The 27,988-nt window shown below is 43.2% G+C and overlaps 1 protein-coding gene across 9 annotated transcripts in view; it reads left to right on the top strand.

Annotated features, from left to right (window-relative positions):
- Positions 1 to 27,988, top strand: part of RPGRIP1 (RPGR interacting protein 1) — an 80,285-nt gene that overhangs the window by 13,305 nt on the left and 38,992 nt on the right. For 8 of the 9 annotated variants that reach the window (XM_066388214.1, XM_066388216.1, XM_066388221.1 and 5 more), the window contains 11 exons: positions 3,602 to 3,876; positions 5,002 to 5,101; positions 5,591 to 5,722; positions 10,290 to 10,395; positions 15,219 to 15,242; positions 16,908 to 17,054; positions 19,453 to 19,526; positions 22,904 to 23,049; positions 26,402 to 26,562; positions 26,999 to 27,142; positions 27,606 to 27,723. In XM_066388214.1, the coding sequence (XP_066244311.1) occupies positions 3,602 to 3,876; positions 5,002 to 5,101; positions 5,591 to 5,722; positions 10,290 to 10,395; positions 15,219 to 15,242; positions 16,908 to 17,054; positions 19,453 to 19,526; positions 22,904 to 23,049; positions 26,402 to 26,562; positions 26,999 to 27,142; positions 27,606 to 27,723 (1,427 nt within the window). Of the gene's footprint in view, positions 1 to 3,601; positions 3,877 to 5,001; positions 5,102 to 5,590; positions 5,723 to 10,289; positions 10,396 to 15,218; positions 15,243 to 16,907; positions 17,055 to 19,452; positions 19,527 to 22,903; positions 23,050 to 26,401; positions 26,563 to 26,998; positions 27,143 to 27,605; positions 27,724 to 27,988 lie in introns of those variants that run through there. The other variant, XM_066388222.1, reaches the window with a different exon arrangement.

Genomic DNA, 27,988 nt, shown 5'->3' on the forward strand with positions numbered 1-27,988 from the left:
CCTGACCAGGGATTGAAACGGCAACCTTTGGGTATCCAGACAAACCAACTGAGCTATTCAGCTAGGGCTCTCCTTAAAGTCTTCACAAGCTGTATCTACACCAGGCTTACACCATACTAAACCAAAAAGAATATATTTTCCTAAGTTGTCTACAGCAGAAAAACAATTCAAATGTCAAACAAAAATGGTTAACTCCAAAAATAATTTTTAGAAGCAATATTCCTTAATTTATTTTCATGTCAAACACATCAGTAGACTGTGGTCATAGACCACAAAGCATCATGAAGAACTATTTCAACTCACAGAGTAAAAGCCTGAACAGGCCCATGCCCTAGTCATCAAACAGAAGATAGGGACAGAGGAAATGGCCAGAGTCTCAGGGGAACAAAGGCTGTAGGGGCAAGTAAGGAAAATATTTTTTAAATTTCTAAAACAAAACCAAAAATCATATTGATCATTTACTGTATGGAGATATGCTGTTAGTGCTTTGTATGTATAACTAACCAAGAGGTTAAGTAATTTGCCCAAAGTTACAGGTAGTGAGTGGCAGAGCTGAAAGCTCTTAACTCAAAAATCTAAATACAGTGAACTAAAGGTATTGACTTTTTTTTTTTAATTTAAGTGAGAGGCAGGGAGGCAGACAGACAGACTCCCACATGCTCCCCAACCGGGATCTACCTGGCAAGCCCTAGAACCGGGCGATGCTCTGCCCATCTGGGGCTGCTGCTCCATTGCTTAGCAACTGAGCTATTTTAGCACCTGAGGTGAGGCCACAGAGCCACCCTTAGCACCCAGGGCCAAATTGCTGGAACCATTCAAGCCCTGGCTGGGGGGGGGGGGCACGGGAGAGAGAAAGAGACAGAGAGAGAAGAGGGGAAGGGTGGAGAAGCAAATGGTCGCTCCTCCTGTGCACCCTGACCAGGAATCAACCTGGGGTCTTCTACACCCTGGGCCGACGCTCTACTGCTGAGCCAACTGGCCACGGCCAGGTATTGGCTTTCAAAAGTGCATTTCTTGTGTGTGGACCTGGGGAGGAATCTGAGATCGGGTATGGGTAAATAAACAGATAGAAAGAATGGGAGTTTTGAAAGTTCCAGGATTAAAGAATTTTGGTGTCAGTGCCTTCTAGCCAAAGACCAAGAGGAACACACCTAGAGTTGAGCAAGTTGGGTTTTTATCCACTGCAGCTAGAGAAAATGCACATCATGAGGAACTAAAGGCATCTCAGAAAAAATGTGTAAGAAGAACTTATAGGATTTGAGCGTCAGTTGAGTGATATGGGGGAGTGTCCAAGGTAATAGGAGTTTGCTCTAAATTTGGTACTGTCAGAAAGCAGGGACACCTCTGTTTGGATACCTCAAAAATTTTTATCTACAGGAGGGTAGACTAGAGCAAAGCTATACCTATAACAGGTAAAGAAGTAGCAGTCACTCATATTAGCCAGGAGAGATAGATGTTTGGTATTTTGTGGTGGCACGGTGACCCTGATTTTTGTCTGTGCTTAGACAAGATTTATACTATGGTCTTGTTTAGTATCATTTTATCTTGATCTCAGATGGCCTTATCTGATGTTCAAATTCTGCGAGATTATGTCCAACAAGCAATAATATGGCCTACCTGTAAGCACCAGGTCAACTTCAAACAATACTAAGGACTAGCTGTGTCAGACCAATTTCTTAATTGTCAAAAGCAGCTTTTTGCTTTCTCATTAGTATGCCCAAGAGTGGTTCAGAGTTTCATTCAGAATCTATAGGATTGCAGGTTTTCACTGTAAGACAGTGATCTTCAGAGCTGGAGGTTTTTTTATATTATGGAGATCTCACAAATCTGAAGTCAGAAGGTTGAATGAGTAAGAAAAAAACCTTGCTTCTTGGTTGATAACCAAAAAGTACTTGAAATTATAGCTATTAAGTGGCTAAATTGAATTCTCTCCCCCCTCTCTGGCTTTAGGTAAGTTACCTAACTTTGTTATGCCTAAATTTCTTTTTTTTCTTTTCTATTTTTTCTTTTGGCTTTTCTTTGCTTTGTTTTCTTTTAGTATTTTATGCCTTGATTTCTTTATCTGGACATAAACATAAGTAAAAATAGCTAATTCATAAAGTGCTTATAATGCACCATCACTGTCCTAAGCACTTTACATATATTAACTTATTTAATCTTTATAACAATCTAATGAGACAGGTACAGTTTTGTCTTTACTCATAGATGAAAGAACTGAGCACAAAAGGTTAATGATATAACCAAGGCCATATAGTCAGTAAGTGTCAGAACTGGCAGGCAGTGGGACCACAGAATCTGATGGTCATAGTAAAAAACATGATTTTAGGTCAAGACAATACACAATGATTGACTGTCCATTATAGATATGGCTCAGTGTATACTAGGGGCTGTAGAAGACTAATCCTTAATGTTGGGCACATATACAGGGGTGTCCAGATAGTTGGGATGAAAGAAGTAAATAGTAAAATTTCTACATATATTTAATTACCTCCCCTTTAAAAATTAGTATTTTTGTTTATGTTTCTTTTTAAATTTTATTTTATTTTTATTCATTTTTTTAGAAAGCGGTGAGAGAGAGAGAGAGAGAGAGAGAGATATGAAGGGGAGGAGGATCAGGAAGGATCAACTCCCATATATGCCTTGACCAGGCAAGTCTGGGTTTTGAACCTGTGACCTCAGTGTTCCAGGTCAATGCTTTATCCACTGCACCACCCCAGGTCAGGCTCTTTTTAAATTTTATCCATTGATTTTAGAGAGAGAGGAAGGACGAGAGAGAGATATCAGTTTGTTGTTCCACTTACTCATGCATTCATTGATTGACCTTATATGGACCTTCGCCAGGAATGGAACCCATAACCTGTGCTATTAGGAAGATGCTCAAACCAACTGAGTTAACTAGTTCAACCTTGCTTATGTTCTATAAAAACCACAGTTTATTAGTACAGAAGTAAATGTGTGTAATTTTTTTGTGTGTGACAGAGAGAGCGGAAAGAGACAGAGAGAGGGACAGATAGGGACAGACAGAAAGGAAGAGAGGTGAAAAGCATTGATTCTTTGTTGCAGCACCTTAGTTGCTCATTGATTGCTTTCTCATATGTGCCCAGACCAGGGGGCTACAGCAGACCGAGTAACCCCTTGCTCAGGCCAGTGACCTTGGGTTCAAGCTGGTGAGCTATGCTCAAACAAGAAGAGCCTGCACTCAAGCCAGTGATCTCGAGGTTTTAAACCTGGATCCTCTGCTACCCAGTCTGACATTTTATCCACTGCGCCACTTCCTGGTCAGGCAGTAAATGTATGTAATCTAAAAATAAATATACACACAAGTATATTGAGGAATGCTCAAACATTTTTTGCTGACTGTGTGATCACTGCAACAGAATGGACAAAGATTGAACTACTATGTCCCTGCCATCAAAGTGTTACAGTGTATTGAAGACAAAAAATACTTTTTTTTCTAGAAAATAAAAAATTTAAGTGTAAACAATGGGCTACAGTAGATAAATTTATATCACAGATCAATTCAGATTGTCATCAAATAAACCACAGCAATAACTGTCGTAGAAGGAGTCACAAGCGCCACCAGCCGTATTTTTGCCCACAGGATGAGGACAGCCTTGCTGCGGTTGACCGCCGCGGGCCGGGACCTGAGGGCAGAGATGGCGGCCCCGCAGCGGCTCTCGGAGCCTGCAAGGCAGCGGCGGAACGCGGGGTGGCGGCAGTGCCCCCCTAAGCACCAGCGCCCCCTGGTACTCGTGCCGCAACAGCAGTTTCAGCGCCGCGGCCCCGCTGTTTCCCGCCGCATGCAGCCTCGGGTCCACGTGGGACCAAGAGAGCGCCACACCGCCAGCGCGCCAGTGCGGGAGAAACCCCAGAGAGGTGAGGCTCCGGCCAGGTCCCCGACAAGGCTAGAACACTGGGGAGAGGTTCATTTGTCAGCCATATTTACCTGCTTATTGCTTTATTCCGCCCACCACCCCACTTTGATCTTTTGTTTTCTTGTTTTCATTTCTTTCTACCTCTCTAAAAGGTTTATTTTTGTTGTTTGTTTGTTTGTTTATTTATTTCCTGAGTGGGATGTCAGGTTCAAAATTCCCAGTAGAGGGGAGAATCAGACAACGGATGAGGGAATTTGTTGGTCAAATGCAGCAGCTGGCCTAGAAAACAGACATAGAAATAACACTGATGTCCTGCTTACGATAGGTACCTCTGCTGGGGCTCTGGGACTCTGGGCTAAGTGACTGTGTCTCTAAACTGGGGTTCTTAGTCTTTTGGGGAAAGTGAAACCGTGATCAAAGTGAGGCCTCCTCCTGAGAAAAACGCACAACACATAGACAAAACATTGCATACAATGCCATGGGTTCAGAGATTCCCAAAGCCAACTCCTAAAGTCCAGGCCTAGAAGTCAGGCTGTGAGTGAGGAGTTGGAATTTCTCCTCTTCCTGTATTCCAAGTGACTGCAAGTCTCTGGCTGCTATGAAAGCCAACACTGAATTAAGTAAATTGTATACGTGAATTTCCTCCAGCTCTGATTCAGATCCATGGGAATGGAGGGTCTTTACCCTGGGGATTTAATGTTAGCTTTTGTTTATGTGCTCCTGTATTTTCCAAGCCCCTGACTTGAGCCAACCAAATCTTTGCAAAAACAAAGATAAGTTGTAGAAAAACTAAATAAGTCTAAATTTCAGTTCAGTTTACTTCAGCATGATTGAGTTCCAATGATATACCAGGTACCAGAAATAAAGACGCATTGGAGTTAGACATACCGCCCATGCCCTGGACAAGCTTGTACCTTCTGTCCATTTGTACTCTCTTAATTGAGTCTGTATCCCTGTTGACTTAAAAATCTGTAGTTGCATATCTATGCAAGGCAGAGACTGAGAACCTCTCCTCTGGATCAGAGGTCATATAGAGATTTCCCCCGGTCTCAAGGCTCCCTACTTCCAACACTTGGTGTTCTAAAGAAATCTGTTGCCAGTCTGCATCCTCTTTCTAAACTTTCAGAACCAAGCGACAGGCTGAGCTACACAGCTCCTCCCACATTCAAGGAGCATGTGACAAATGAAAAGACCAGAGGAGAAATATCCAGTGAACCCAGCAAACTGTGAGTTCTTTTAATTTATCCTGCGTGGTCACTCTTTCAGCTTTAATTGAAAATATATCATTTAGAGAACAAATGAATGTTGGTATATTTTTAAATCTTTCCAAAATAATCAGAGAAAGATGAAAGTAAAACCTAGGTCAAATTCTAACGTCATTGCTTAAAAATGGAAAATAAGCATCTCTCTTCTTGCAAGGAAAATAAAATAAAGGCATTTCCTTGATTGAAGATATTTCCTCTTTTTATCTTTATATTTTTATCCCTTAGGTCATTATATATTTGACACTTAAAAGCTGTAATTTGTCAGATTATCCTCTATATATACCAAGATTACTAATTCCTCTAATTTTTTTATATATGTGGGAGCCCAATTCTCAACCTCTGTATGAGCAGTTTCTATTTGTGTTTAATGTTCATAATTCTGAAAGTATAATTTCTTTCAATAAAGTCATAATTATGACTTAAACTCATTGGTTTATGCATGCCTAAAAGTGCCCACATTATGACCAACAATACTATGGAAGTAGAAGAACCTCCCAAGTCTCCTGAGAAAATATGGTCCAAAGATGAAGATTCTGAACAGAGAAGCTCTTTGGAGTGCGCTCAGAAGGCCACAGAGCTTCGGTAAGAGTGTGGCATGCCATGCCTAAAGCCATAATGAATTGAAAAAGCAGATGTTTAAAAAATTTCTTCTGTTTTGAAAGATTTTTATTTATTGATTTTACAGAGAGATGAGGTGAAGGGGGAGTGAGAACTAATGACTCATAGTTGCTTCACTTTAGTTGTTCATTGCTTGCTTCTGGTATGTGCCTTGACTGGGCAAGCCCAGGGTTTCAAACCCACAACCTCAATGTTCCGGGTCAAATGCTCTATCCACTGTACCACCACAGGCCAGGCTGAAAAAGCAGATTCTTATTTGTCCCTCTCCTCCATCTCAGAGGAAAAGAGAATGCTTGAGATTAAATTCAGTCTTAAAAGTAGACCTGGAAATTGACCTGTGGTGGTGCAGTGGATAAAAGTATCGACCTGGAACTCTGGGCTTGCTGGGTCAAGGCACATATGAGAAGCAACTGCAAGTTAATGTTTCCTGCTCCTCCTTCCTCCATGCTTCTCTCTCTCTCTCTCCTCCCTTTAAAATCAATAAATAAAATCTTTTTTAAAAATGTAGACCTGCAGTCCCAAGTGGGTTAAGAAATTGATTAACCTAAAGGGGATGCTTATGTATAATTGAAGATTTGCTGCTTCACTTCATTGAAGAAAAAACTATTTCATCCTCATTACCAGATAGCTGTGCATCAGTTCCTAGAGAACTCTTTTTTACCACCATTGATTTTTGAGAGAGAGGAAGGGAAAGAGAGAAAGATAAGCATCAACTCATTTCACTTAGTTGTGCATCCATTGATTGATTCTCAAACATGCTCTGACTGGGGCTCGAACTGGAGACCTGGGGGTCAAGCAGGCACCCTTGGTTCTCTAGCACGATACTCTATGCATTACGCCACAGGCCAGGTCAAGAACAAGTTTTTGTTTTTGTTTTTTCTTTTTTTCTTTTTCTGAAGCTGGAAACGGGGAGAGACGGTCAGACAGACTCCCGCATGCGCCCGACCAGGATCCACCCGGCACGCCCACCAGGGGGCGACACTCTGTCCACCAGGGGGCGATGCTCTGCCTATCTGGGGCATCACTCTGTTGCGACCAGAGCCACTCTAGCGCCTGGGGCAGAGGCCAAGGAGCCATCCCCAGCGCCCAGGCCATCTTTGCTCCAATGGAGCCTCGGCTGCAGGAGGGGAAGAGAGAGACAGAGAGGAAGGAGAGGGGGAGGGGTGGAGAAGCAGATGGGCGCTTCTCCTGTGTGCCCTGGCCGGGAATCGAACCTGGGACTTCTGCACGCCAGGCCGACGCTCTACCACTGAGCCAACCGGCCAGGGCCTGTTTTGTTTTATATATATATACATATATATATACATATATATATATGTGTGTGTATATATATCTATATATATACACACATATATATATATATATATTTTTTTTCTTTTGTACCTTTCTGAAGTTGGAAACGGACAGGCAGTCAGACAGACTCCCACATGCGCCCTACTGGGATCCATCCGGCATGCCCACCAGGGGGCGATGCTCTGCCCACCTGGGGCTTCGCTCTGTTGCAACCAGAGCCATTCTAGCTCCTGAGGCAGAGGCCATGGAGCCATCCTCGGCGCCCGGGCCAACTTTGCTCCAATGGAGCCTTGGCTGCGGGAGGGGAAGAGAGAGACAGAGAGGGAGGAGAGGGGGAAGGGTGGAGAAGCAGATGGGCGCTTCTCCTGTGTGCCCTGGCCGGGAATCGAACCTGGGACTCCTGCACGGCAGGCCAACACTCTACCACTGAGCCAACTGGCCAGGGCAAGAACAGTTTTTAAAAAGACTTTATTTTTTAGAGTAGCTTTATTTATTTATTTTAGCAAGGGAGAGAGAGAGGAAAGGAGAGAGATGAGAAGCATCAACTCATAGATGTGGCATGCTTTTCATTGAATGCTTCTTATACGTGCCTTGACCCGGGTGTCTCAAGCTGAGCCAGTGACTCTTTGCTCAAGCCAGTGACCTTTGGGCTCCAGCCAGTGACCGATACTGCCATAAACTCCCCTGTTGCCTCCACATAGCCTCCCCCACTGACAGCATCCACACCAGCGTGGTGCATTTGTTATAATAGATGAACTTGTGCTGATATATCACTGTCACCCAAACTACATAGCTTACCTTAGGGTTCACTCTTTGTGTTGTACATTCTGTAGGACAAGTGTATAATGATATGTACACATCATTATTGTATCACACAGAGTAGTTTCACTGCTCTAAAAATCCTCTGTGCTAGGCCTATTCATTCTTTCTTGCCTCCTTACCCCTGATGTTACAGGCCATTTTACTGTCTCTATGATTTTATCATTGTCCAGAATGTTATATAGTTGGAAACATACAATATGTAGCTTTTTCAAATTGGCTTCTTTCACTTAGCAATATGAATTTAAGTTTCTTTCATATTTTTCATGGCCTGATAACTCATTTCTTTTTTTTTCCATTAAATTTATTGAAGTGGCATTAGTTAATAATTCATTTCTTTTTAGCAGCAAACAATGTTCCATTGTGTGGGTATACCAGAATTAGTTATCCATTCACCTTCTGAAGGACAACTTGATTTCTTTCAAGTTTTGGCAGTTATGAATGAAACTGCTATCAACATCTATATGCAGGTTCTTTCTTATGTGACCATAAGTTTTCAATCTAGAACCTTCTAATTTTTTATTGATTTTAGAGAGAGAAGAAGGGAGGGAGAGAGAGAGAGAGATACACTGATTTATTGTTTCAGTTATTTAGAGTTATTTATTCATTGATTCAGTCCAGTATGTGCCCTGACTGGGGATTGAAGCTGCAACCTTGGTATATTGGGACGATATCCCAACTAACTGAGCTACCTGGCCAGGGCAACCCTGGAGATATTTTATTTTTATTTATTTATTTTTTGCGCGCGCGAGAGAGAGAGAGAGAGAAAGAGAGGAACAGAGAGGGACAGACAGGAAGGGAGAGATATGAGAAGCACCACTTCTTCATTGAGGCACATTTGATTGTTTTCTCATATGAGGGTTGACCTAGGGACTTCAGCCAAACCAGTGACGCCTTTGCTCAAGGCAACAGCCTTAGACTCAAGTCAGCGACCTTGGGCTTCAAGCCAGTGACGTTTGGGCTTAAGCCAGCGACAATGGGTCATATCTATGATCCTACACTCAAGCCACCGACCCTGCGCTCAAGCTAGATGAGCCCGCACTCAAGCCGGTGACCTCAAGGTTTCAAACCTGGGTCCTCTGCGTTTCAGGCCAACACTCTATCTACTGCACCACAGCCTGGTCAGGTACCTGGAGACTTTTTAAAACAACAGATGCCTGGGCCCCACTCCAGAGATTTCCTTTCAGTTATTTATTTTATTTTTTGTATTTTTCTGAAGCTGGAAACGGGGAGGCAGTCAGATAGACTCCCGCATGCGCCCGACTGGGATCCACCCGGCACGCCCACCAGGGGGCGATTCTCTGCCCATCTGGGGTGTCGCTCTGTTGCGACCAGAGCCACTCTAGCGCCTGGGGCAGAGGCCATGGAGCCATCCCCAGCGCCCGGGCCATCTTTTGCTCCAATGGAGCCTCGGCTGCGGGAGGGGAAGAGAGAGAGAGAGAGAGGAAGGAGAGGGGGAGGAGTGGAGAAGCAGATGGGCGCTTCTCCTGTGTGCCCTGGCCGGGAATCAAACCTGGGACTTCCGCACGCCAGGCCGACGCTCTACCACTGAGCCAACCGGCCAGAGCCATCCTTTCAGTTATTTAGAGCAGTGGTCCCCAACCTTTTTTGGGCCACGGACCGGTTTAATGTCAGAAAACATTTTCACAGACTGGCCTTTAGGGTGGGACGGATAAATGTATCACGTGACCAAGACAAGCGTCAAGTGTGAGTCTTAGACGGTTGTAACAGAGGAAATCTGGTCATTTTTAAAAAATAAAACATTGTTCAGACTTAAATATAAATAAAACGGAAATAACGTAAGTTATTTATTTTTTCTCTGTGGACCGGTACCAAATGGCCTACGGACTGGTACCGGTCCGCGGCCCAGGGGTTGGGGACCACTGATTTAGGGGATTAGGCAGTATAATTTTAAAGATCTCTCTAGATAATTCTAGTAAGCAACTGGGACTGAGAATCACTGAGATAGAGTCTAGTGAATGAACCCAGTTCCTCCCAATTCTTTTCAAACATTGAAGAAAACATGATCTCCCTAGGTTCATAAAATATAATCTTCCCTTGTGTCTCCCATCCATAGCCACACTTTTTTGCTTTCTCTAAGGAAACAGAGCTCAAACTTAGTAGGTCTTTGCAAGGTTTATGGGAAATTGTGAGCACCATTTTAAAAATGGCTGTTATATTGTCTCAGCACACAGAATTTAAGGTTGGTAGTCTCTCTCAAATCTCAGCTGGTATGAGGAGAAATGGAGAAAGGTGATTGTTACGGGAGTGTGTATACACTGTTTATTTCTGGTGTGTTATGGAGAAGATAGGCAAGCAAGAGGCAACAGGATGAGTCTTAGTGCAGAATCAGAGGGAAAAGGTGCTTAATTTTGTCCATTCTCAGACAGAATATTTTAGCATTGTCTTCTTTCTCAAGAACTTCCATTAAGGAGAACATAGAGCTGATTCGGCTTAAGAAGCTCTTACATGAAAGGGATACCACATTGATAGCGACAAAAACACAATTAACAGAGCTTCAAAAGGTGAGTTGCCATCATCGGCTGTGTTTTTTTTTTTTTTTTGGAGGTTGGGGAAACCCAGCTAGTTAAGAGATTAGTACATTGTTTCCATTTTACACCTGGGAGACCACAATTTAGAGAAACTAAGTAAGGTCACACGATTTATAGGTGATATTTAAATCCAAGCCTTGCAACTCAGAGACCTTCTTTCTCCACTACTTTCCATTATCTGTCTAATATTCTCTCTTGGGAAGAAGGCTCAAGCCCTGCCCAATAAGGTGGAATGAAATGGGGTTAATTTGCGTCAGGGTTAAGGTACCAGCCAGGAGCCACAAGAAGAATGTATTTAACTTAGAAAGCCAAGAGCAGTCACAGAGAAGAGAAGGAAAGCAGTTTTTACCGAGTACTCGTTATATGCTGGACTCTGTACCAGACACTTACATAGGCATGATCTCATTTAAGCTTGACAGCAATCCTAAAGGTAAGTACATTTAATGGATTAAGAAACTGAGCCTCAAAGAAGTTAAGTAACTTGCTCAAGTCATGCAAATAGTAAGGCACACAGCAGTTGAGCCCAGGTTTATCTGGCACAAAGGCTTATGCTCTTTTCTCATTACCATACAATCGAAACTCATATCTATCTGAATGGTAGAAGTAGGGCATCATGGATCTAGGTAATAGACTGGCACCTTTTCTTTCTTTTTCTTTTATTTTTTTGTGACAGAGACAGAGAGAGGGACAGATAGGGACAGACAGACAGGAAGGGAGATGAGAAGCATCAATTCTTCGTTGCGACAACTTAGTTGTTCATTGATTGCTTTCTCATATGTGCCTTGACTGGGGGGCTACAGCAGGCTGAGTGACCCCTTGCTCAAGTCAGTGACCTTGGGTTCAAGCTGGTGAGCTGTGCGCAAACTATATAGATGAGTCAACGCTCAGGCTCGTGACCTCGGAGTTTGAACCTGGATTTTCTGCATCCCAGTCTGACGCTTTATCTATTGCGCCGCCGCCTGGTCAGGCTCACCTTTCTTCTTTTTAAAAAAAAAAAAAATTTTATTTATTTTAAAGACAGAGGTGAGAGAGAGAGAGAGAGTAAGAGAGAGCGAAGGAGGGAGGAGAGAAGCAGGAAGGATTAACTCCCATATGTGCCTTGGCCAGGTAAGCCTGGGGTTTTGAACCAGCGACCTCAGCGTCCCAGGTCAACACTTTATCCACTGCGCCACCACAGGTCAGGCAGTTCACCTTTCTTAATAAAAGCTAAATCCTGTTTGGATTGCTATTCATTAGTGAGAACAAGTACTGATGTAGCTGTTTCATAAAATCTAAGAGACATAATGCATACTTTGAAAAAGCAGGGTATACCTGTACTTGTGGGATTAGATTTTTTTTTTAATCTTTTAATTTATTTATTCATTCATTTTTTTTAAATTGTTGATTATTTTGTGTGCCCATCACACAAAGTCAAATTACTTTCTGTCACTATAAAATCGATCAATAAATAACATTTTAAAAAATCTATCTCTATATATATTTAAAGACTTTATTAATTTTGGAAAGAGAAGTGAGCACGTAAGAGAGAGAGACAGAGAGAGAGACAGAGAGAGAGAGAGAAGGGGGAGGGAGGAGCAGGAGGCATCAACTCCCATACATGCCTTGACCAGGAAAGCCCAGGATTTCGAACCAGCGACCTCAGCATTCCAGGCCGACGCATTATCTACTGCACCACCACAGGCCAGGCTAAAAAGTTTATTTATTCCTTCATTTCTTTAAAGGAAAAAGGGAAGAAAGCCATTCTAAATTGAATGTCCTTACCCATGTCAGTGGTAGTGGTAGAGATGATCAAAAATGGTGAATAATCATCCACGATTTTTAAAATGTTGGTTTTACAATTTGTTTTCTTTAGAAATTTACCATTTTTTCATTTTTTATATGTACATACTAAAATAAGTTTGCATCTTCTCAATCCTTTAGCAGTAAAATATGGTGGTCAATAGCATAGACTCTGCAGTCTGAGCAAGTGACTTAGCTCTCTGAGCTTTTAGTTTCTTGTTTTAGTTAAAAATTTTTTTTTGATCTGACCCCTTTGGTGGCGCAGTGGATAACACGTCGACCTGGAACGCTGAGTTTGCCAGTTCAAAACCCTGGGCTTGCCTGGTCAAGGCACACATGAAGAGCAACTACTACAAGTTGATGGATCCTGCTTCTCCCATTCCCCTTTCTCTCTCTTCTCTCCCTAAAATCAATAAATAAAATCTTAAAAAAAAATTTTTTGGGGGATAATAGATTTATTTTATTTTTTTTAATTTTTTTTTAATTTTTTTTATTTTTTGCATTTCTCTGAAGCTGGAAACAGGGAGAGACAGTCCGACAGACTCCCGCATGCACCCGACCGGGATCCACCCGGCACGCCCACCATGGGGCGACGCTCTGCCCACCAGGGGGCGATGCTCTGCCCATCCTGGGCGTCGCCATGTTGCGACCAGAGCCACTCTAGCGCCTGAGGCAGAGGCCACAGAGCCATCCCCAGTGCCCGGGCCATCTTTGCTCCAATGGAGCCTTGGCTGCGGGAGGGGAAGAGAGAGACAGAGAGGAAGGCGCGGCGGAGGGGTGGAGAAGCAAATGGGCACTTCTCCTTTGTGCCCTGGCCGGGAATCGAACCCGGGTCCTCCGCACGCTAGGCCAACGCTCTACCGCTGAGCCAACCGGCCAGTGCCAATAGATTTATTTTAGAGAAAAGAAGGAAGAGAGAGAGAAAGATTGATTTTTTTGTTCCACTTATTTATGCATTCATTGATTAATTCTATGTGCACTGACTGGAGATTGAACTGGCAACCTTGGTATATTGTGGTGACTCTCTAATCAACTGAGCTACCTGGCAAGGCTAGGCTTTTCATTTCCGCATGCAGCCCCCTGAGGCCATTTATCCAGCTCCCACTGCACTTCCGGAAGGGGCACCTCTTTCATTGGTGGTCAGTGAGAGGGCATAGTTCCCATTGAAATACTGGTCAGTTTGTTGAATTAAATTTACTAGTTCTTTATTTTAAATATTGTATTTGTTCCTGCTTTTTTTTTTACTTTAAAATAAGATATGTGCAGTGTGCATAGGGATTTGTTCATAGTTTTTTTTATAGTCCGGCCCTCCAACGTTCTGAGGGACAGTGAACTGACCCCCTGTGTAAAAAGTTTAGGGACCCCTGGTTTAGGCAACACTGACTACCACTCAGATTTGCAGTAAGGATTAAGTTAGATAATATGTGTGAAACAATTATAATGATCATAAGATAACATATAATGAAGCACATAGTGACATAAAACACATAGTAACTGCTCAACCAAAAATAGTAGCTGTTGTTAGTTTGATTATTGGTTGTTGTTTTTTTTATAATTTCTAAAACTGGAAAGAGACCTTTCTGAAGCATGCTAAATAATAGCGCCTAGTTTGAAAATAAATATTTTTCTTGGATATATCCACTAACTGCAATGCAAATGTGAATAAATGACCCTTAATTTTTTTTTTTAAAGAAATGGTGTGGCCCTAGCCGGTTGGCTCAGCGGTAGAGCGTCGGCCTGGCGTACGGGGGACCCAGGTTCGATTCCCGGCCAGGGCACATAGGAGAAGCGCCCATTTGCTTCTCCACCCCCCCCCCCTTCCTCTCTGTCTCTCTCTTCCCCTCCCGCAGCCAAGGCTCCATTGGAGCAAAGATGGCCCGGGCGCTGGGGATGGCTCCTTGGCCTCTGCCCCGGGCGCTAGAGTGGCTCTGGTCGCGGCAGAGCGACGCCCCGGAAGGGCAGAGCATTGCCCCCTGGTGGGCAGAGCGTCACCCCTGGTGGGTGTGCCGGGTGGATCCCGGTCAGGCGGATGCAGGAGTCTGTCTGACTGTCTCTCCCCGTTTCCAGCTTCAGAAAAAAAAAAAAAAAATGGTGTGGGCTGTTATGTTCACATTCTATCTGACAAACTAGCACAGGGGAATACAAACAGCAATTATTAAATGAGTACTCAAATTGACTTAATTTATTGGAATTTTTAATGTGTTGGGTTTTTTTTGTTTTGTTTTTACAGTGACAGAGAGAGAGAGTCAGAGAGAGGGATAGATAGGGGCAGACAGATAGGAACAGAGAGAGATGAGAAGCATCAATCATTAGTTTTCCGTTGTGACACCTTAGTTGTTCATTGATTGCTTTCTCATATGTGCCTTGATCTTGGGCCTTCAGCAGACCAAGTAACCCCTTGCTCGAGCCAGTGACCTTGGGTCCAAGCTGGTGAGCTTTGTTCAAACCAGATGAGCTCACGCTCAAACTGGCGACCTTGGGGTCTCGAACCTGGGTCCTCGGCATCCCAGTCCGACGCTCTATCCACTGCGCCACCGCCTGGTCAGGCAAATTTTTAATGGTTTATCTTTTTTTTTTTTTTACAGGGGCAGAGAGAGAGTCAGAGAGAGGTATAGATAGGGACAGACAGACAGGAACGGAGAGAGATGAGAAGCATCAATCATCAGTTTTTCGTTGCGACACCTTAGTTGTTCATTGATTGCTTTCTCATATGTGCCTTGATCTTGGGCCTTCAGCAGACCAAGTAATCCCTTGCTCGAGCCAGCGACCTTGGGTCCAAGCTGGTGAGCTTTTTTTTTTTTTTTGCTCAAGCCAGATGAGCCCGCACTCATGTTGGTGACCTCAGGATCTTGAACCTGGGTCTTCTGCATCCCAATCCAACGCTCTATCCACTGCACCACGGCCTGGTCAGGCTTAATGTTTCTTTAAATAAATATTTAAACATTTGTTATAGAGAAACATCAAAATAAAAATCAAGTTGATATATCAATAAAATAGTATTTGTTTTTTCCTTTCAGGCGTATGAAGTTCTACTTCAGAAGGTACTTAATAAAAATTCCTTGAATCTCTCTTTCTGATCAGAGTAATGAAACCCATAGAAATTTGGATTCATCTTCAAGTAAGGTGACACCAGAATTTGGCTAACTAAATAAAAATATTGTGTCATATAATTTTTATTAAGGGAAATGATACTACCACTGTTATCAGCTACTTATTGTACTGTTTTCATAAAAATTGAAATATAGCCTGACCAAGTGGTGGCACAGTGGATAGAGCGTTGGACTAGGACACAGAAGACCCAGGTTTGAAACCCCGAGGTCGCTGGCTTGAGCACAGGCTCATCGGGCTTGAGAGCAGGCTCACCAGCTTGAGCGTGGGATCACAGACATGACCTCATTATCGCTTGTTTGAACCCAGAGGTTGCTGGCTTGAAGCCCAAGGTCGCTGGCTTGAGCCCAAGGTCTCGACTAGTTTGAGCAAAGGGTCTCTTGCTCTGCTGTAACCCCTGGGTCAAGGCACATATGAGAAAGCAATCAATGAACAAGCAATGAATGAACAACTAAGATGCTACAAGGAAAAATTGGTGCTTCTCATCTCTCTCCCTTCCTGTGTGTTTGTCCCTGTTAGTCCCTCTCTTTCTGTCTCTGTCAAAAAAATAATTGAAGTAAAAGATCTGAGTTGAGAAATATTTCTAATAGTATTTTTTTAACTTGTTGCTAGAGAAAATTATAATATTGGCTCAAAAATTTCTAAGAATATTCTTCTAGCATGTTTGAAATGATGAGATATAACAAAGTTGTTGCAGATGTTCTCTGATGTTATTTATTTATTTAGCCAGAGAGACATAGAGAGGGACAGATAGGGATGAATAAACAAGAAGGGAGAGAGATGAGAAAAATCGGTTCTTCGTTGCGGCACCTTAGTTGTTCATTAATTGCTTTTTCATATGTGCCTTGAACTGAGGTAGAGGAGCAGGGATCTACAGCAGAGAGAGTGACCCCTTGCTCAAGCCAGTGACCTTGGGCTCAAGCCAGTGACCATGGGATCGTGTTTATGATCCCAAGCTCAAGCCAGCGACCCCGCGCTCAAACCGGTGACCTTGGGTTTTCAAAACTGGTGACCTTGGGTTTTCAAACCTGGATCCTCTGCATCCCAGGCCAACACTTTATCCACTGCGCCACTGCCTGGTCAGGCTCTGGTGTTATTAAGTACTTGGGCCTATTCACCCCTGTGAGCGGGGTGCACGTAAAGCTTGCTAAATGTTCGTGATTAAGAGTCACTAAGAGCTCCTCACCAGACGTGTCCACCAAAAAAATACACGCTTAACTTCTAGAGTTATATGTGTCAGTTTGCTAGGTGCAAAGGGAGGAGTCTACCATAAAAACCATTCAAATAGCTTAGAAAATAAAGGCAGCTGTGAAAGGTGGCACTTCACTTAGAGCCAGGGTTTAATTTGAATCTTGGGGAAATCAAGGTTCCAACGATGAATTGTGGTTTCTCAGAGTAGGAAATACTAACAGGGAAATAATATTCCTGAGAAATGCTAGGGTGGAAAACGAGGTCAATTTACAGTGCAAATACAACATACTATTCATCAAAGCCATTCTTTGTGACACCTACTAGGGAATGCTAGGGTGGCTGGTATCTTGAGTCCACTCCTGGCGAGTGATATGATCATTCCCAGGGCAACTTCCCTTTTGCTCTAGAATCAGGGAATCCTGAGTGCAGCTCATGATGCCCTCCTCAGCCAAGTGAATGAGCTCAGGGAAGAGCTGAAGGAGGAGAGCAAGAAGGCTGTCAGCTTGAAGAGCCAACTGGAAGATGTGTCCATTCTACAGATAACACTGAAGGAGGTAAATAATAATAATTGAAAGATACTGCCAATTGTAAGTTATGTTCTAATTATAAAGATGTTAAAAAGTGGCCTGACCTGTGGTGGTGCAATAGATAAAGCATTGACCTGGAATGCTGGGTTTGCTGGTTCAAAACCCCGGGCTTAAAAAAACAACAGCAACAGCAATAAAACATGATTCCAAGCCTGACCAGGTGGTGGCGCAGTAGATAGAGCGTCGGACTGGGATGCGGAAGGATCCAGGTTCAAGACCCCAAGGTCGCCAGCTTGAGCGCGGGCTCATCTGGTTTGAGCAAAAAGCTCACCGGCTTGGACCTAAGGTCGCTGGGCTCCAGCAAGGGGTTACTCGGTCTGCTGAAGGCCCATGGTCAAGGCACATGTGAGAAAGCAATCAACGAACAACTAAGAAGTCGCAATGCGCAACGAGAAACTGATGATTGATGCTTCTCATCTCTCTCCGTTCCTGTCTGTCTGTCCCTGTCTATCTCTGCCTCTGTTAAACAAAACAAAACAACAACAACAAAAAAAAAACAACAACAAAAACCCTCGGCTTGCCCAGGCAAGGCACATACAAGAAGCTACTACTAGGAGTTGATGCTTCTTGTTCTTCCTCTCTCCACCTTCTTTTTCTCTCTCTCCTCTCTCTAAAATCGATAAATAAAAATCTTTTAAAATGTTAAAAAATGTATCATTTTTTATTTATTAACTTTTAGAAAGAGAGAGAAAGAACCATCAATTTGTTTTCCACTTATTTATGAATTCAGTAGTTGATTCTTGTATGTGCCCTGACCGGGGATCAAACCCACAACCTTGGCATATCAGCACAGTGCTCTAACCAACTGAGTTACCAGGCCAGGGCTAAAAAGTGTATCTTGGCCCTGGCCGGTTTGGCTCAGCAGTAGAGCGTCGGCCTGGCGTGCGGGGGACCCGGGTTCGATTCCCGGCCAGGGCACATAGGAGAGGCGCCCATTTGCTTCTCCACCCCCCCTTCCTCTCTGTCTCTCTCTTCCCCTCCCGCAGCCAAGGCTCCATTGGAGCAAAGATGGCCCGGGCGCTGGGGATGGCTCCTTGGCCTCTGCCCCAGGTGCTAGAGTGGCTCTGGTCGCGACAGAGCGACGCCCCGGAGGGGCAGAGCATCGCCCCCTGGTGGGCAGTGCATCGCCCCTGGTGGGCAGTGCATCGCCCCTGGTGGGCGTGCCGGGTGAATCCCGGTCGGGCGCATGCGGGAGTCTGTCTGACTGTCTCTCCCCGTTTCCAGCTTCAGAAAAATAAAAAAAAAAAAAAAAAAAAAAAAAAAAAAAGTGTATCTTAGCAACACTATGGTTATTTTATTTTTTAAAAATCATTTTGTTTTTAAATTTTATTTATTGATTTTTAGAGAGAGGAGAGGGGGTGTGGGGGAAGCAGGAAACAACTCATAGTAGTTGCTTTCTGTATGTGCCTTGACCAGGCAAAACCCAGGGTTTCCAACCGGCAATCTCAGTGTTCCAGGTTGACACTTTATCCACTGCACCACCACAGGTCTATTTTATTTTTTCAAATAAGTAAAATGAGCCTCCAAGTGGTTAATTTGCTCAAGATTATACTATTAGGGGGAAAATGAGGTTTAAACTTATGTCTGTTTGCCAAAGTCTTTGCTCTTTTATAGTGTTCTGCTTCTTTCCTAACTGTAGAATCAGATACCATGATAATTTACTTCAGTTTAATTGGTTCAAGTCTTTCTAGTTGAGTGGCTCCTCACAGATATGGGAGATGAACATGGAAAAATCTCACACCTAAGTCCCACCCTGCAACAGAAAATGGAAATCTTGTGCAAGACTCTCTCTCTCTCTCTCTCTCTCTCTCTCTCTCTCTCCCTCCCTCTCTCTCTCTCTCTCTCTCTCTCTCTCTCTATATATATATATATATATATATATATATATATACACACACACACACACACACACACACACACACATACACTTTTTTTTTTAAGTGAGAGGAGGGGAGATAGACTCCTGCATGCACCTCAACTGGGATCCACCTGGCTGCCCGTGTCTGGGGCTGATGCTCTGCCCTTCTTGGACCATGCTCGCAAGTGAACTATTTTTAGCGCCTGAGGCAGAAGCTCCATGGAACCATCCTCAGTGCCCAGCCTGTTGCGCTTGAATCAATCAAGCCATGGCTGTGGGAGAGGAAGAAAGAGAGAGAGAGAGAGAGAGAGAGAGAGAGAGAGAGAGAGAGAGGAGGGGGAGGAGAGGGGAGGAGAAGTAGATGGTTGCTTCTCCTGTGTGCCTCGACCAGAAATTGAACCTGGGACTTTCATATGCTGGTCGATGCTCTACCACTGAGCCAACCAGCTATGGCTGCAAGACAGATATTTTAAATTTTTTTCTCAATTACTCTACTATCATTCTTAGTTTCAGGAAAGAGTTGAAGATTTGGAAAAAGAACGGAAGTTGCTAAATGACAATTATGACAAACTCTTAGAAAAGTGAGTACTAAGTTTTAGTCCTAAAGCATTGTTTGTTATAAAAGATGATAATAGAAAAGTGCCACCCCAATTTTATTTATTTATTTTCCCTTCCCAATTTAAAAAATAATACATAGTGTTGATAAAGATATGGGAAAACTGGTACTCAATACTGTTGGTGACTATATAAATTGGCACAGTCCTTTTTTTTTTTGTGAGAGAGAACAGACTGGGACACACAGACAGTAAGGGAGAGAGATGAGAAGCATCAGTTCTTCACTGCGGCACCTTAGTTGTTCACTGATTACTTTCTCATGTGTACCTTGACCAGGGGGCTCCAACTGAGCCAGTGACCCCTTGCTCAAGCCAGAGACCTTTGGGTTCAAGCCAGCGACCATGGGGTCGTGTCTATGATCACATGTTCAAGCTGGCAACCGCACACTCAAGCTGGTGAGCCTATACTTAAGCCAGATGAGCCTGAGCTCAAGCCGGTGACCTTGGGGTTTCAAATATGGGCCGTCAGAGTCCCAGGCCAATGCTATATTCACTGTGGCACTGCCTGGTTAGGCTAAATTTGCCAGTGTTTTTGGAAGTGAATTTGACATTATCTATCAAAACATTAGTATAAATATTATTATATATATGCAAAGATATTGTATAATAAGAATGTTGCCTGGCCTGTGGTGGTACAGTGGATAGAACACCAACCTGGAGCACTGAGGTCGCTGGTTTGAAATCCTAGGCTTGCCTGGTCAAGTCACATATACAAGAACCAGTGAACAAACAGCTGGAGTGAAACAACTACTTCTCGTCCTCTCCCCATTCCTCTGTAAAATGAATAAATAAAATCTTTAAAAAAAAAAAAGAAAGAAACAGAGGCCCTGGCCGATTGGCTCAGTGGTAGAGTGTCAGCCCAGCGTGTGGAAGTCCCAGGTTCAATTCCTGGTCCAGGCACACAGGAGAAGTGCCCATCTGCTTCTCCACCCCTCCCCTTTTTCTTTCTCTCTCTCTCTCTCTCTCTCTCTCTCTCTCTCTCTCTTTCCCTCTTGCAGCCATGACTCGACTGGAACAAGTTGGTCCTGAGCACTGAGGATGGCTCCATGGCCTCCGCCTCAGCTGCTAAGAAGAGCTCAGTTGCTGAGCAAAAAGCAACATCCCAGATGGGCAGAGCATCACCCCCTAGTGGGCTTGCTGGGTGGATCCCAGTCGGAGTGCATGCAGGAGTCTGTCTCTCTGCCTCCCCTCCTCTCACTGAATAATAATAATAATAATAAATAATGTTCATTACTGCATCGTTAGTAATAGTAAAAAATAATTGGAAACCATCCAAAATTCCTTTGATAGGAATTGACTAAATCATGTTGCATTCCCACAATAAAATACGACAAAGCTGTTAAAAATGAAGTAGACCTGTATGCTAATTGTTTAAAAAAAATTTTAAATATTTTATTTATTGATTTTACAGAGCGAGGAGGGGCACAGTGAGAAGTATCAACTCATAGTTGCCTCACTTTAGTTGTTCACTGCTTGCTTGTTGCTTGTCATAGGTGCCTTGACCAGGCAAGCTTAGGATTTCAAACTGGCAACCTCAGCATTCCAGCATTCCAAAACTTTTTAAATTGATTTTAGAGAGAGAGAGAGAGAGAGAGAGAGAGAGAGAGAGAGGACAGGAGAAAGAGAGAGAGAGCAAAATATCGATTTGTTGTTCTACCTACCCATACACGCATTAACTGACTCCTGTATGTGCTCTGACTGGCGATGGAACCCACAGCCTTTATATCAAGATGATGCTTTAAACAACTGAGATACTTGGCCAGGGCTGTATGCCTGTGTTAAAAGAAAAATCAAGTTGCAAAAGAATCTATTAACTCTGACCTAAAAGGATTGGTGTAGGGCAAAGAGGCACCGTCATTTTTATTCTACACTCTTCCACATCATTTTAGCTTTTCACAACACACATATATTCATGTATTAGCTTTGAAATTAAAATACCTAGAACTAAAAAAATTAAACGTGCCTTCTGACTCAGTTAAAGGCAGCAGAGGGTAGATTGGAGAGGATGTGTGGGAGCGTCCTAGGAACAACTAATTGCTTTTCAGCTTAGTGAAATGAAGTAGTGTGAGGATTATCCTCTTTGAAGCCTTCCTATTACAAACACTACTATTGGCACTCCCTTTTATCATTCAAAACATCCTCTTGGACCATCATATAGTGTATGGTCAGGAAATACCAAAAACTCTTAATATTAGCTGAAAGGAAGTTGTTTCTGGACCACATTTATTTACTTTTTACTTTTTAAAGATTTTATTTATTAATTTTGAAGACAGGAGAGAGAGACAGAAAGGGGGAAGGAGCAGGAAGCATCAATTCGTAGTAGTTGCTTCCTGTATTTGCCTTGAACAGGCAAGCTCAGGGATTTGAACCGGTGACCTCAGCATTCCAGATCGATGCTTTGTCCACTGCACCACTATAGGTCAGGCTGCACCACATTTATTAAAATGGTAAATAGGAAGAAAAACATAAGCAGAAATATGCCTGAGCTGTGGTGGCACAGTGGATAATGTGTTGACCTGGAACACTGAGGTTGCTGGTTCGAATCCCTGGGCTTGCCCAGTCAAGGCACATACAGGAAGCAACTACTACGAATTGATGCTTCCCACTTCTCCCTCCTCTTTCTCTCTTCCTCCTCTCTCTCTCAAAATCAATAATGTCTAAAAAAAAAAAAAAAAAAAAAAAAGAAAAACATAAAGCAAAAATAATAACTGGATTATCAGTATCAGTTCTCTTGTAGTGAACAATTGAGGATGTGTAATAATCAAGGACTGCCCATATGTTTTACACTCACAAAGGTCTGCCCTGACAGCTAGATACAGTGGTGTGCAGGGTATAGTCACTGAACAATTGAAACTTTTAGTTACTGCCCTTCAGTGTAGTAATTTATAATATAGTGTAAAGGCAAGTATTGTCTAAACAAGCCATTGGTGATGCTAGATAGAGGAATATTTCACTCTTCATTTCTAATCCAGCAGCCCTGGGAATGTCTTGGTACACAGTTCCCCCAACTAAAGAAAGCTGTCATGCTGGAGATGTTCCTGGGGAAATAGCTATGACTTGGGTTGATTGCTCAGTAGGCTATTTGAGACCTAAATCTAAGTGATACTAAAGAACTCAGTAGGATCCAAAAGTTCCGAGGCAGTTGGTAAATGACAGTTACAAGTAAAGCAGGAGCAGGAAAAAAAACCATGTAGGAGAATGAATGATGAACTAGGCCCAGGAGATGCTGAAACTGTAATAAAGACATTTTATTGAACACCTTCAAGTATCCATCTGACAAGTGCCCCCAACCCCGCCGCCATCCTCCCACCCCCACCCCCACTGTTTTTGTGTCCCATGTTCAGCATGCTGGACAGCAGTAATCAGCCTCACTGGAGCAATGAACTTGTAGGAGAACAGCTACAGCAGAAAGTCTCTCAGTTACAGGATCAGCTGGACACTGAGCTGGAGGAGAAGAGGAAAGTCTTACTTCAGCTGTCCAGAGAGAAAGGTAGGTTGGGTCTTAAAAAGCCGTCTCCATCTGGTTTGGGAGAAGGGAACTTGGGCCATCATTTCTCCAATTTCTCATGTGATCTTGGGTAACTAGAACAAGAACACAGGCAATCAGATCAGGTTTACAACCCAGAAAGCATGACACCTACCTCACACATATATTTCTTTCCATGTAATGATGTTTCATTTGAGAGGATGTCAATTTTTAAATTTTTATTTTTATTTTGCAAGCAAGAGAGACAGAGACAGAGATGAGAAGCATCAACTCATAGTTGCAACACTTTAGTTGTTTGTTGATTGCTTTCTTATATGTGCCTTGACTGGGAGGCTCCAGCTGAGCCAGTGACCTTGGGTTCAAACCAGTGTCCTTGGGTTTCAAGCCAGCGACCTTGGACTCAAGCCGGATGAGCCCACGCTCAAACCGACATTCTCCGGCTCTCACACCTGGGACCTCAGCATCCCAGGTTGATGCTCTATTCACTGCACTACCTCTGGTCAGGGTCAATTTCTTTTTTTTTCTCTTTATTTAAATTTAGTGGGCGACACTGGTTAATATACAGATTTCAGGTGCCCAATTCTACAACACATCTTTGTACATAGCATTGTGTGCTCACTACCCCCAAGTCTTTGTTCATCACCATTTCTCTTCCCTATACCCTCCTCCACTTCCCCTGAGGATGTCAATTTTTAATTTATTTTTTAAACATTCACTTTGTTTATTGAAAGTATTGAAAATGAATTCCTTTGCCTTTTATTCTTATTAATCATTTTAGAGGTGACTGGGAGCCTTTTTTTTTTTTAAGCATCTGATACCTGAAATTGAGAAGCAAATTGCTGCTCTTGGTGAGTCACAGTAGATAGTACAAAGATGTTTGGGGGCTCGCTGTGCTGAGAGCAGCACGTTCTGGGTTCCCTGGCTGAGGAGGCAATTGGCAGGCAAGGTAGCAGCCTGGCATATCCTGTCCTTTTGGCTGAGTGTTTTAGTTGCTTAGTTTGTAAGCTGCATCGGAGGCCACATGTCAAAATATTAGAGCCAAAAAATTAAAGCTAAGCCCTGGCCAGATAGCTTGGTAGCTTAGAGCTTTATCCAGAAGCGCAGAAGTTGCAGGTTAGGTTCCAAGTTAGGGCACGTAAAGGAATAGATTGATGTTCCTGTCTCTTTCTCTCTCCCCTTCCTCTTTCTCTCAAATTAATAAATTTTAAAAACTAAAAAAAAAAATAAATAAATAAAGCTGATTAATCCTCAAGACTTACATGGAAAGGAGCCTTTTGATCCATACTGGACTTCATGAGCACAGACTTTACCTTTGTTGTGTTAAGCCACAGAGTGTAGCACATATTTGTTACTGCAGCATACATGTATTAGTGCATGCTGATAAATTATCAGACTGTATCCTAAGAGTTAAACAAATATAAAGTTGAAAAAGAGACCCAAAGATATTTAAATACTATTCAAAAGATATTTGTTTCACTTCTTTTTGCTAACCTAGACCTTGATATGTTAGTCTTATCAAACTTCTAATTCTTCATATATATTCACATAAGAGAGTGAAAGAAAGAAATATGACATAAAAAAAAAAAGAGGCAGCCTGACCTGTGGTGGTGCAGTGGATAAAGTGTCAACCTGGAACATTGGGATCGCTGGTTTGAAACCCTGGACTTGCCTGGTTAAGGCACATATGGGAGTTGATGCTCCTTGCTCTTCACTCCCTTTCTCTCTGTCTCTTCCCTAAAATGAACAAATAAAGTATTTTAAAATATCTTTTAAAAAATAGAGGCAGTCACAGGGATGTAAAGTACAGCATAGGAAATATAGTCAGTAATATTGTAATAACTCTATATGATGCCAGTATGTGTTTGGCTATTATGTTATACATCTGAAACTAATACAAAGTAATGTTGAATACAAACTGTAATTGAAAAAATTAAAAATAGTAAAAACAATTTAAAAAAGAAAAATAAACAGAAACCATAAAAAGGTAAAGCTAGGAGCACATGTGAGGACCTTGTAGTACATATGAAGTACAAGTGAAGTCCTGTTAAAACCTTAGGGTATGGCCCTGGCTGGTTGGCTCAGCGGTAGAGCATCGGCCTGGCGTGCGGGGGACCCGGGTTCGATTCCCGGCCAGGGCACATAGGAGAAGCGCCCATTTGCTTCTCCACCCCCCCCCTTCCTCTCTGTCTCTCTCTTCCCCTCCCGCAGCCAAGGCTCCATTGGAGCAAAGATGGCCCGGGTGCTGGGGATGGCTCCTTGGCCTTTGCCCCAGGCGCTAGAGTGGCTCTGGTTGCGGCAGAGCGACGCCCCGGAGGGGCAGAGCATCGCCCCCTGGTGGGCAGAGCATCGCCCCTGGTGGGCGTGCCGGGTGGATCCCGGTCGGGCACATGCGGGAATCTGTCTGACTGTCTCTCCCCGTTTCCAGCTTCAGAAAAAATACAAAAAAAAAACAAAAAAAAAAAACCTTAGGGTAACCTAATCTGCTTAATGCATGAATAAGAATGATTGCACTAAATACTGATCACCTTCCTTCCCTAAAACACACCCCCTCACACACAGATGCCCAAATGCTCACCTTTCCTCAAAATCAGAATGGATGTGGAGTGGGTGCTTCAAAGAGTTAATAGCATGACAGTCAGACTGGAGTTGGAGAGGAGTTGTTGACGTACTGGTTTGATGGTGTTGAAAAAGTTAGGACTGTTCAGTCAGTCAAGTGGCTCTGTTTTTGTTTGTTGTTGTTCTTCCTTTCACTCTACAGTTCTGCAGGTGTTTCTTGTTTTGTTTTTGAAATTCCAAAACTCAGTTTACTGGGTCAGTAAGCTAGAACTCCTTTGTAGAAATAAAAAAACCCTGGTCGGTTGGCTCAGTGGTAGAGCAATGGCCCAGCATGTGTATGTCCTGGTTCAATTCCCAGTCAGGGCGCATAGAGGAAGCGCCCATCTGCTCCTCCACCCCACCCCTCTTGCTTCTCTTTCTCTCTCCTCCTCCCCTCCCACAGCCAAGGCTCCATTGGAGCTAGTTGGCCATGGGCACTGAGAATGGCTTCATGGCCTCTGCCTCAGGCACTAAAAAATGGCTCTGGTTGCAACAGATCAAGGGCCCCAGAAGAGCAGAGCATCGCCCCCTAGTGGGCTTGCAGGGTGGATCCTGGTCTAGCACCTGTGGGAGCCTGTCTCTGCCTTCCTTCCTCTCAATAAAAAATAAATAAATAAATAAAAGAGAATTGCTTCTCTAAGGGCAGATATATAAAATGAATTAAACATTAGTGAGAAAATTTAATTCATAATTGGTCCAACTTTAACCATGGTTAATGATGACAACAGAGCTTCAACTTTCCGGATTACTTTTCTCCCAGCTGAAAACAAGGATCTGAAGCTTGAAGTCACTAACCTCCTTCAGAAAGATAAACAGGAAGTAGAGATCCTCCAAAACAAAGACACAATTTCCCAATCTCCTGACAGTCAATCTGAACCAGCCACTCACCCAGCACTAATCCAAGAGGCCACTCAGATAGAGGTATGTGCACCTTTAATCAAGCAAGCCCCCTTGATACCCCTAGAAAAGATGAAAGGATTAGAACACTAACTGAATAATATTTTGTCCTGATTGAGGACAGTATGTGGAAGGATACAAGAAGATTGAGAACAGAGATAGATTCATGAGCCCCACACATTTTTTCCTACCCTTTACAGCCTGAAAAATTTTAAAACCGTTTTCAGATGAGGACTTGACATAATCTACTGAAGAGCAAACAGCCATTAGAGGCTGTATAACTTCCTCACTGCTGCTACTGAGCATGAGGAACTAGGAGAGTGAGCACTCGTGACTTTACATTTTGGAGTAAATCCTGCTGTTGCTATTTTACTATTACCAACAACTGCTTTGCAGAGAATAGTTATTGCTGTACCTATTATATTTACACTCCCTTCTATCGATGATTTTCCCTCTGTAGCTCTGTGAACCAAAAAACCAAGAAGAAAAGAAACTGTCCCGGATGCTAAGTGAATTGCAAGTTTCACATGCAGAGACCACACTGGAACTAGAAAAGATCAGAGACATGCTTATTCTGCAGCGCAAGATCAACGTGTGTTATCAGGTGCAAGAAAAGATGGTACAGGAAGGGGATAGATAGATAGGGACATGGGAACCACTTACAAGACTGGGAATGAAGCAACACCTGAGTTTCCAGGGCTAATGCAAGGTGATATGCTCTTGTGTGCAAGCACAGAAAGTGCTGTCCTTTGAAAAACTTGAGGACTTACACATGCCCACAGCACCTTGGCAGCAAAAGCCAGTGAAGGGGCGAACTATTGAAAATGGCAGATGTGAACCTTCTGGGCTTAAATTTTGCCAGTCCCTGGAAAATACTCTCTTAGGGAACTAATAGCACTACTGGTCCTGGAGGGGTCTATGAGGAAGTTAAGCTTTTCCCTAGTGGGTGGATTTGCCCTGCTAAAGCGATAGTGGCGTCTTTTTTACCCAACAGGTACCAGTTTTAATCGGGGATTGTTAGTTCTGGGCCACTGAGATAGAAAAGTTCAGACTTTATTTCGTTTCAGGAGGAACTAGAGGCAATGATGACAAAAGCTGAAAATGAAAATAAAGATTACAGAGAAAAACTGGAGCGGTTGAATCGACTCCTAGACCTCAAGAACAATCGTATCAAGCAGCTGGAAGGTATTTTAGGAAGCCATGGCCTTCCACTATCTGGCAAGTCTTAGTATTTTGTTCTCCTCACCTTGGGATCCATCACACAGCTAATGTCTGTGCTCCCCTCAGTGTACTGGTCAAAAGGCCACTTCTTATGTCCCTGGCAGATGACTTGTCCCTCCTGTTCTTTATCCTACTACCGTCTTTGTTGGTTTAATATATGGTTAGCAGCTTCTTTTGCTCCATCATGTCAGCATCTTTCTCTGATTTCCCTGGAGAATTTCAACAGGGC

Source organism: Saccopteryx leptura, chromosome 6, assembly GCF_036850995.1.
Source record: "Saccopteryx leptura isolate mSacLep1 chromosome 6, mSacLep1_pri_phased_curated, whole genome shotgun sequence".
Taxonomy (NCBI): Eukaryota; Metazoa; Chordata; class Mammalia; order Chiroptera; family Emballonuridae; genus Saccopteryx; species Saccopteryx leptura.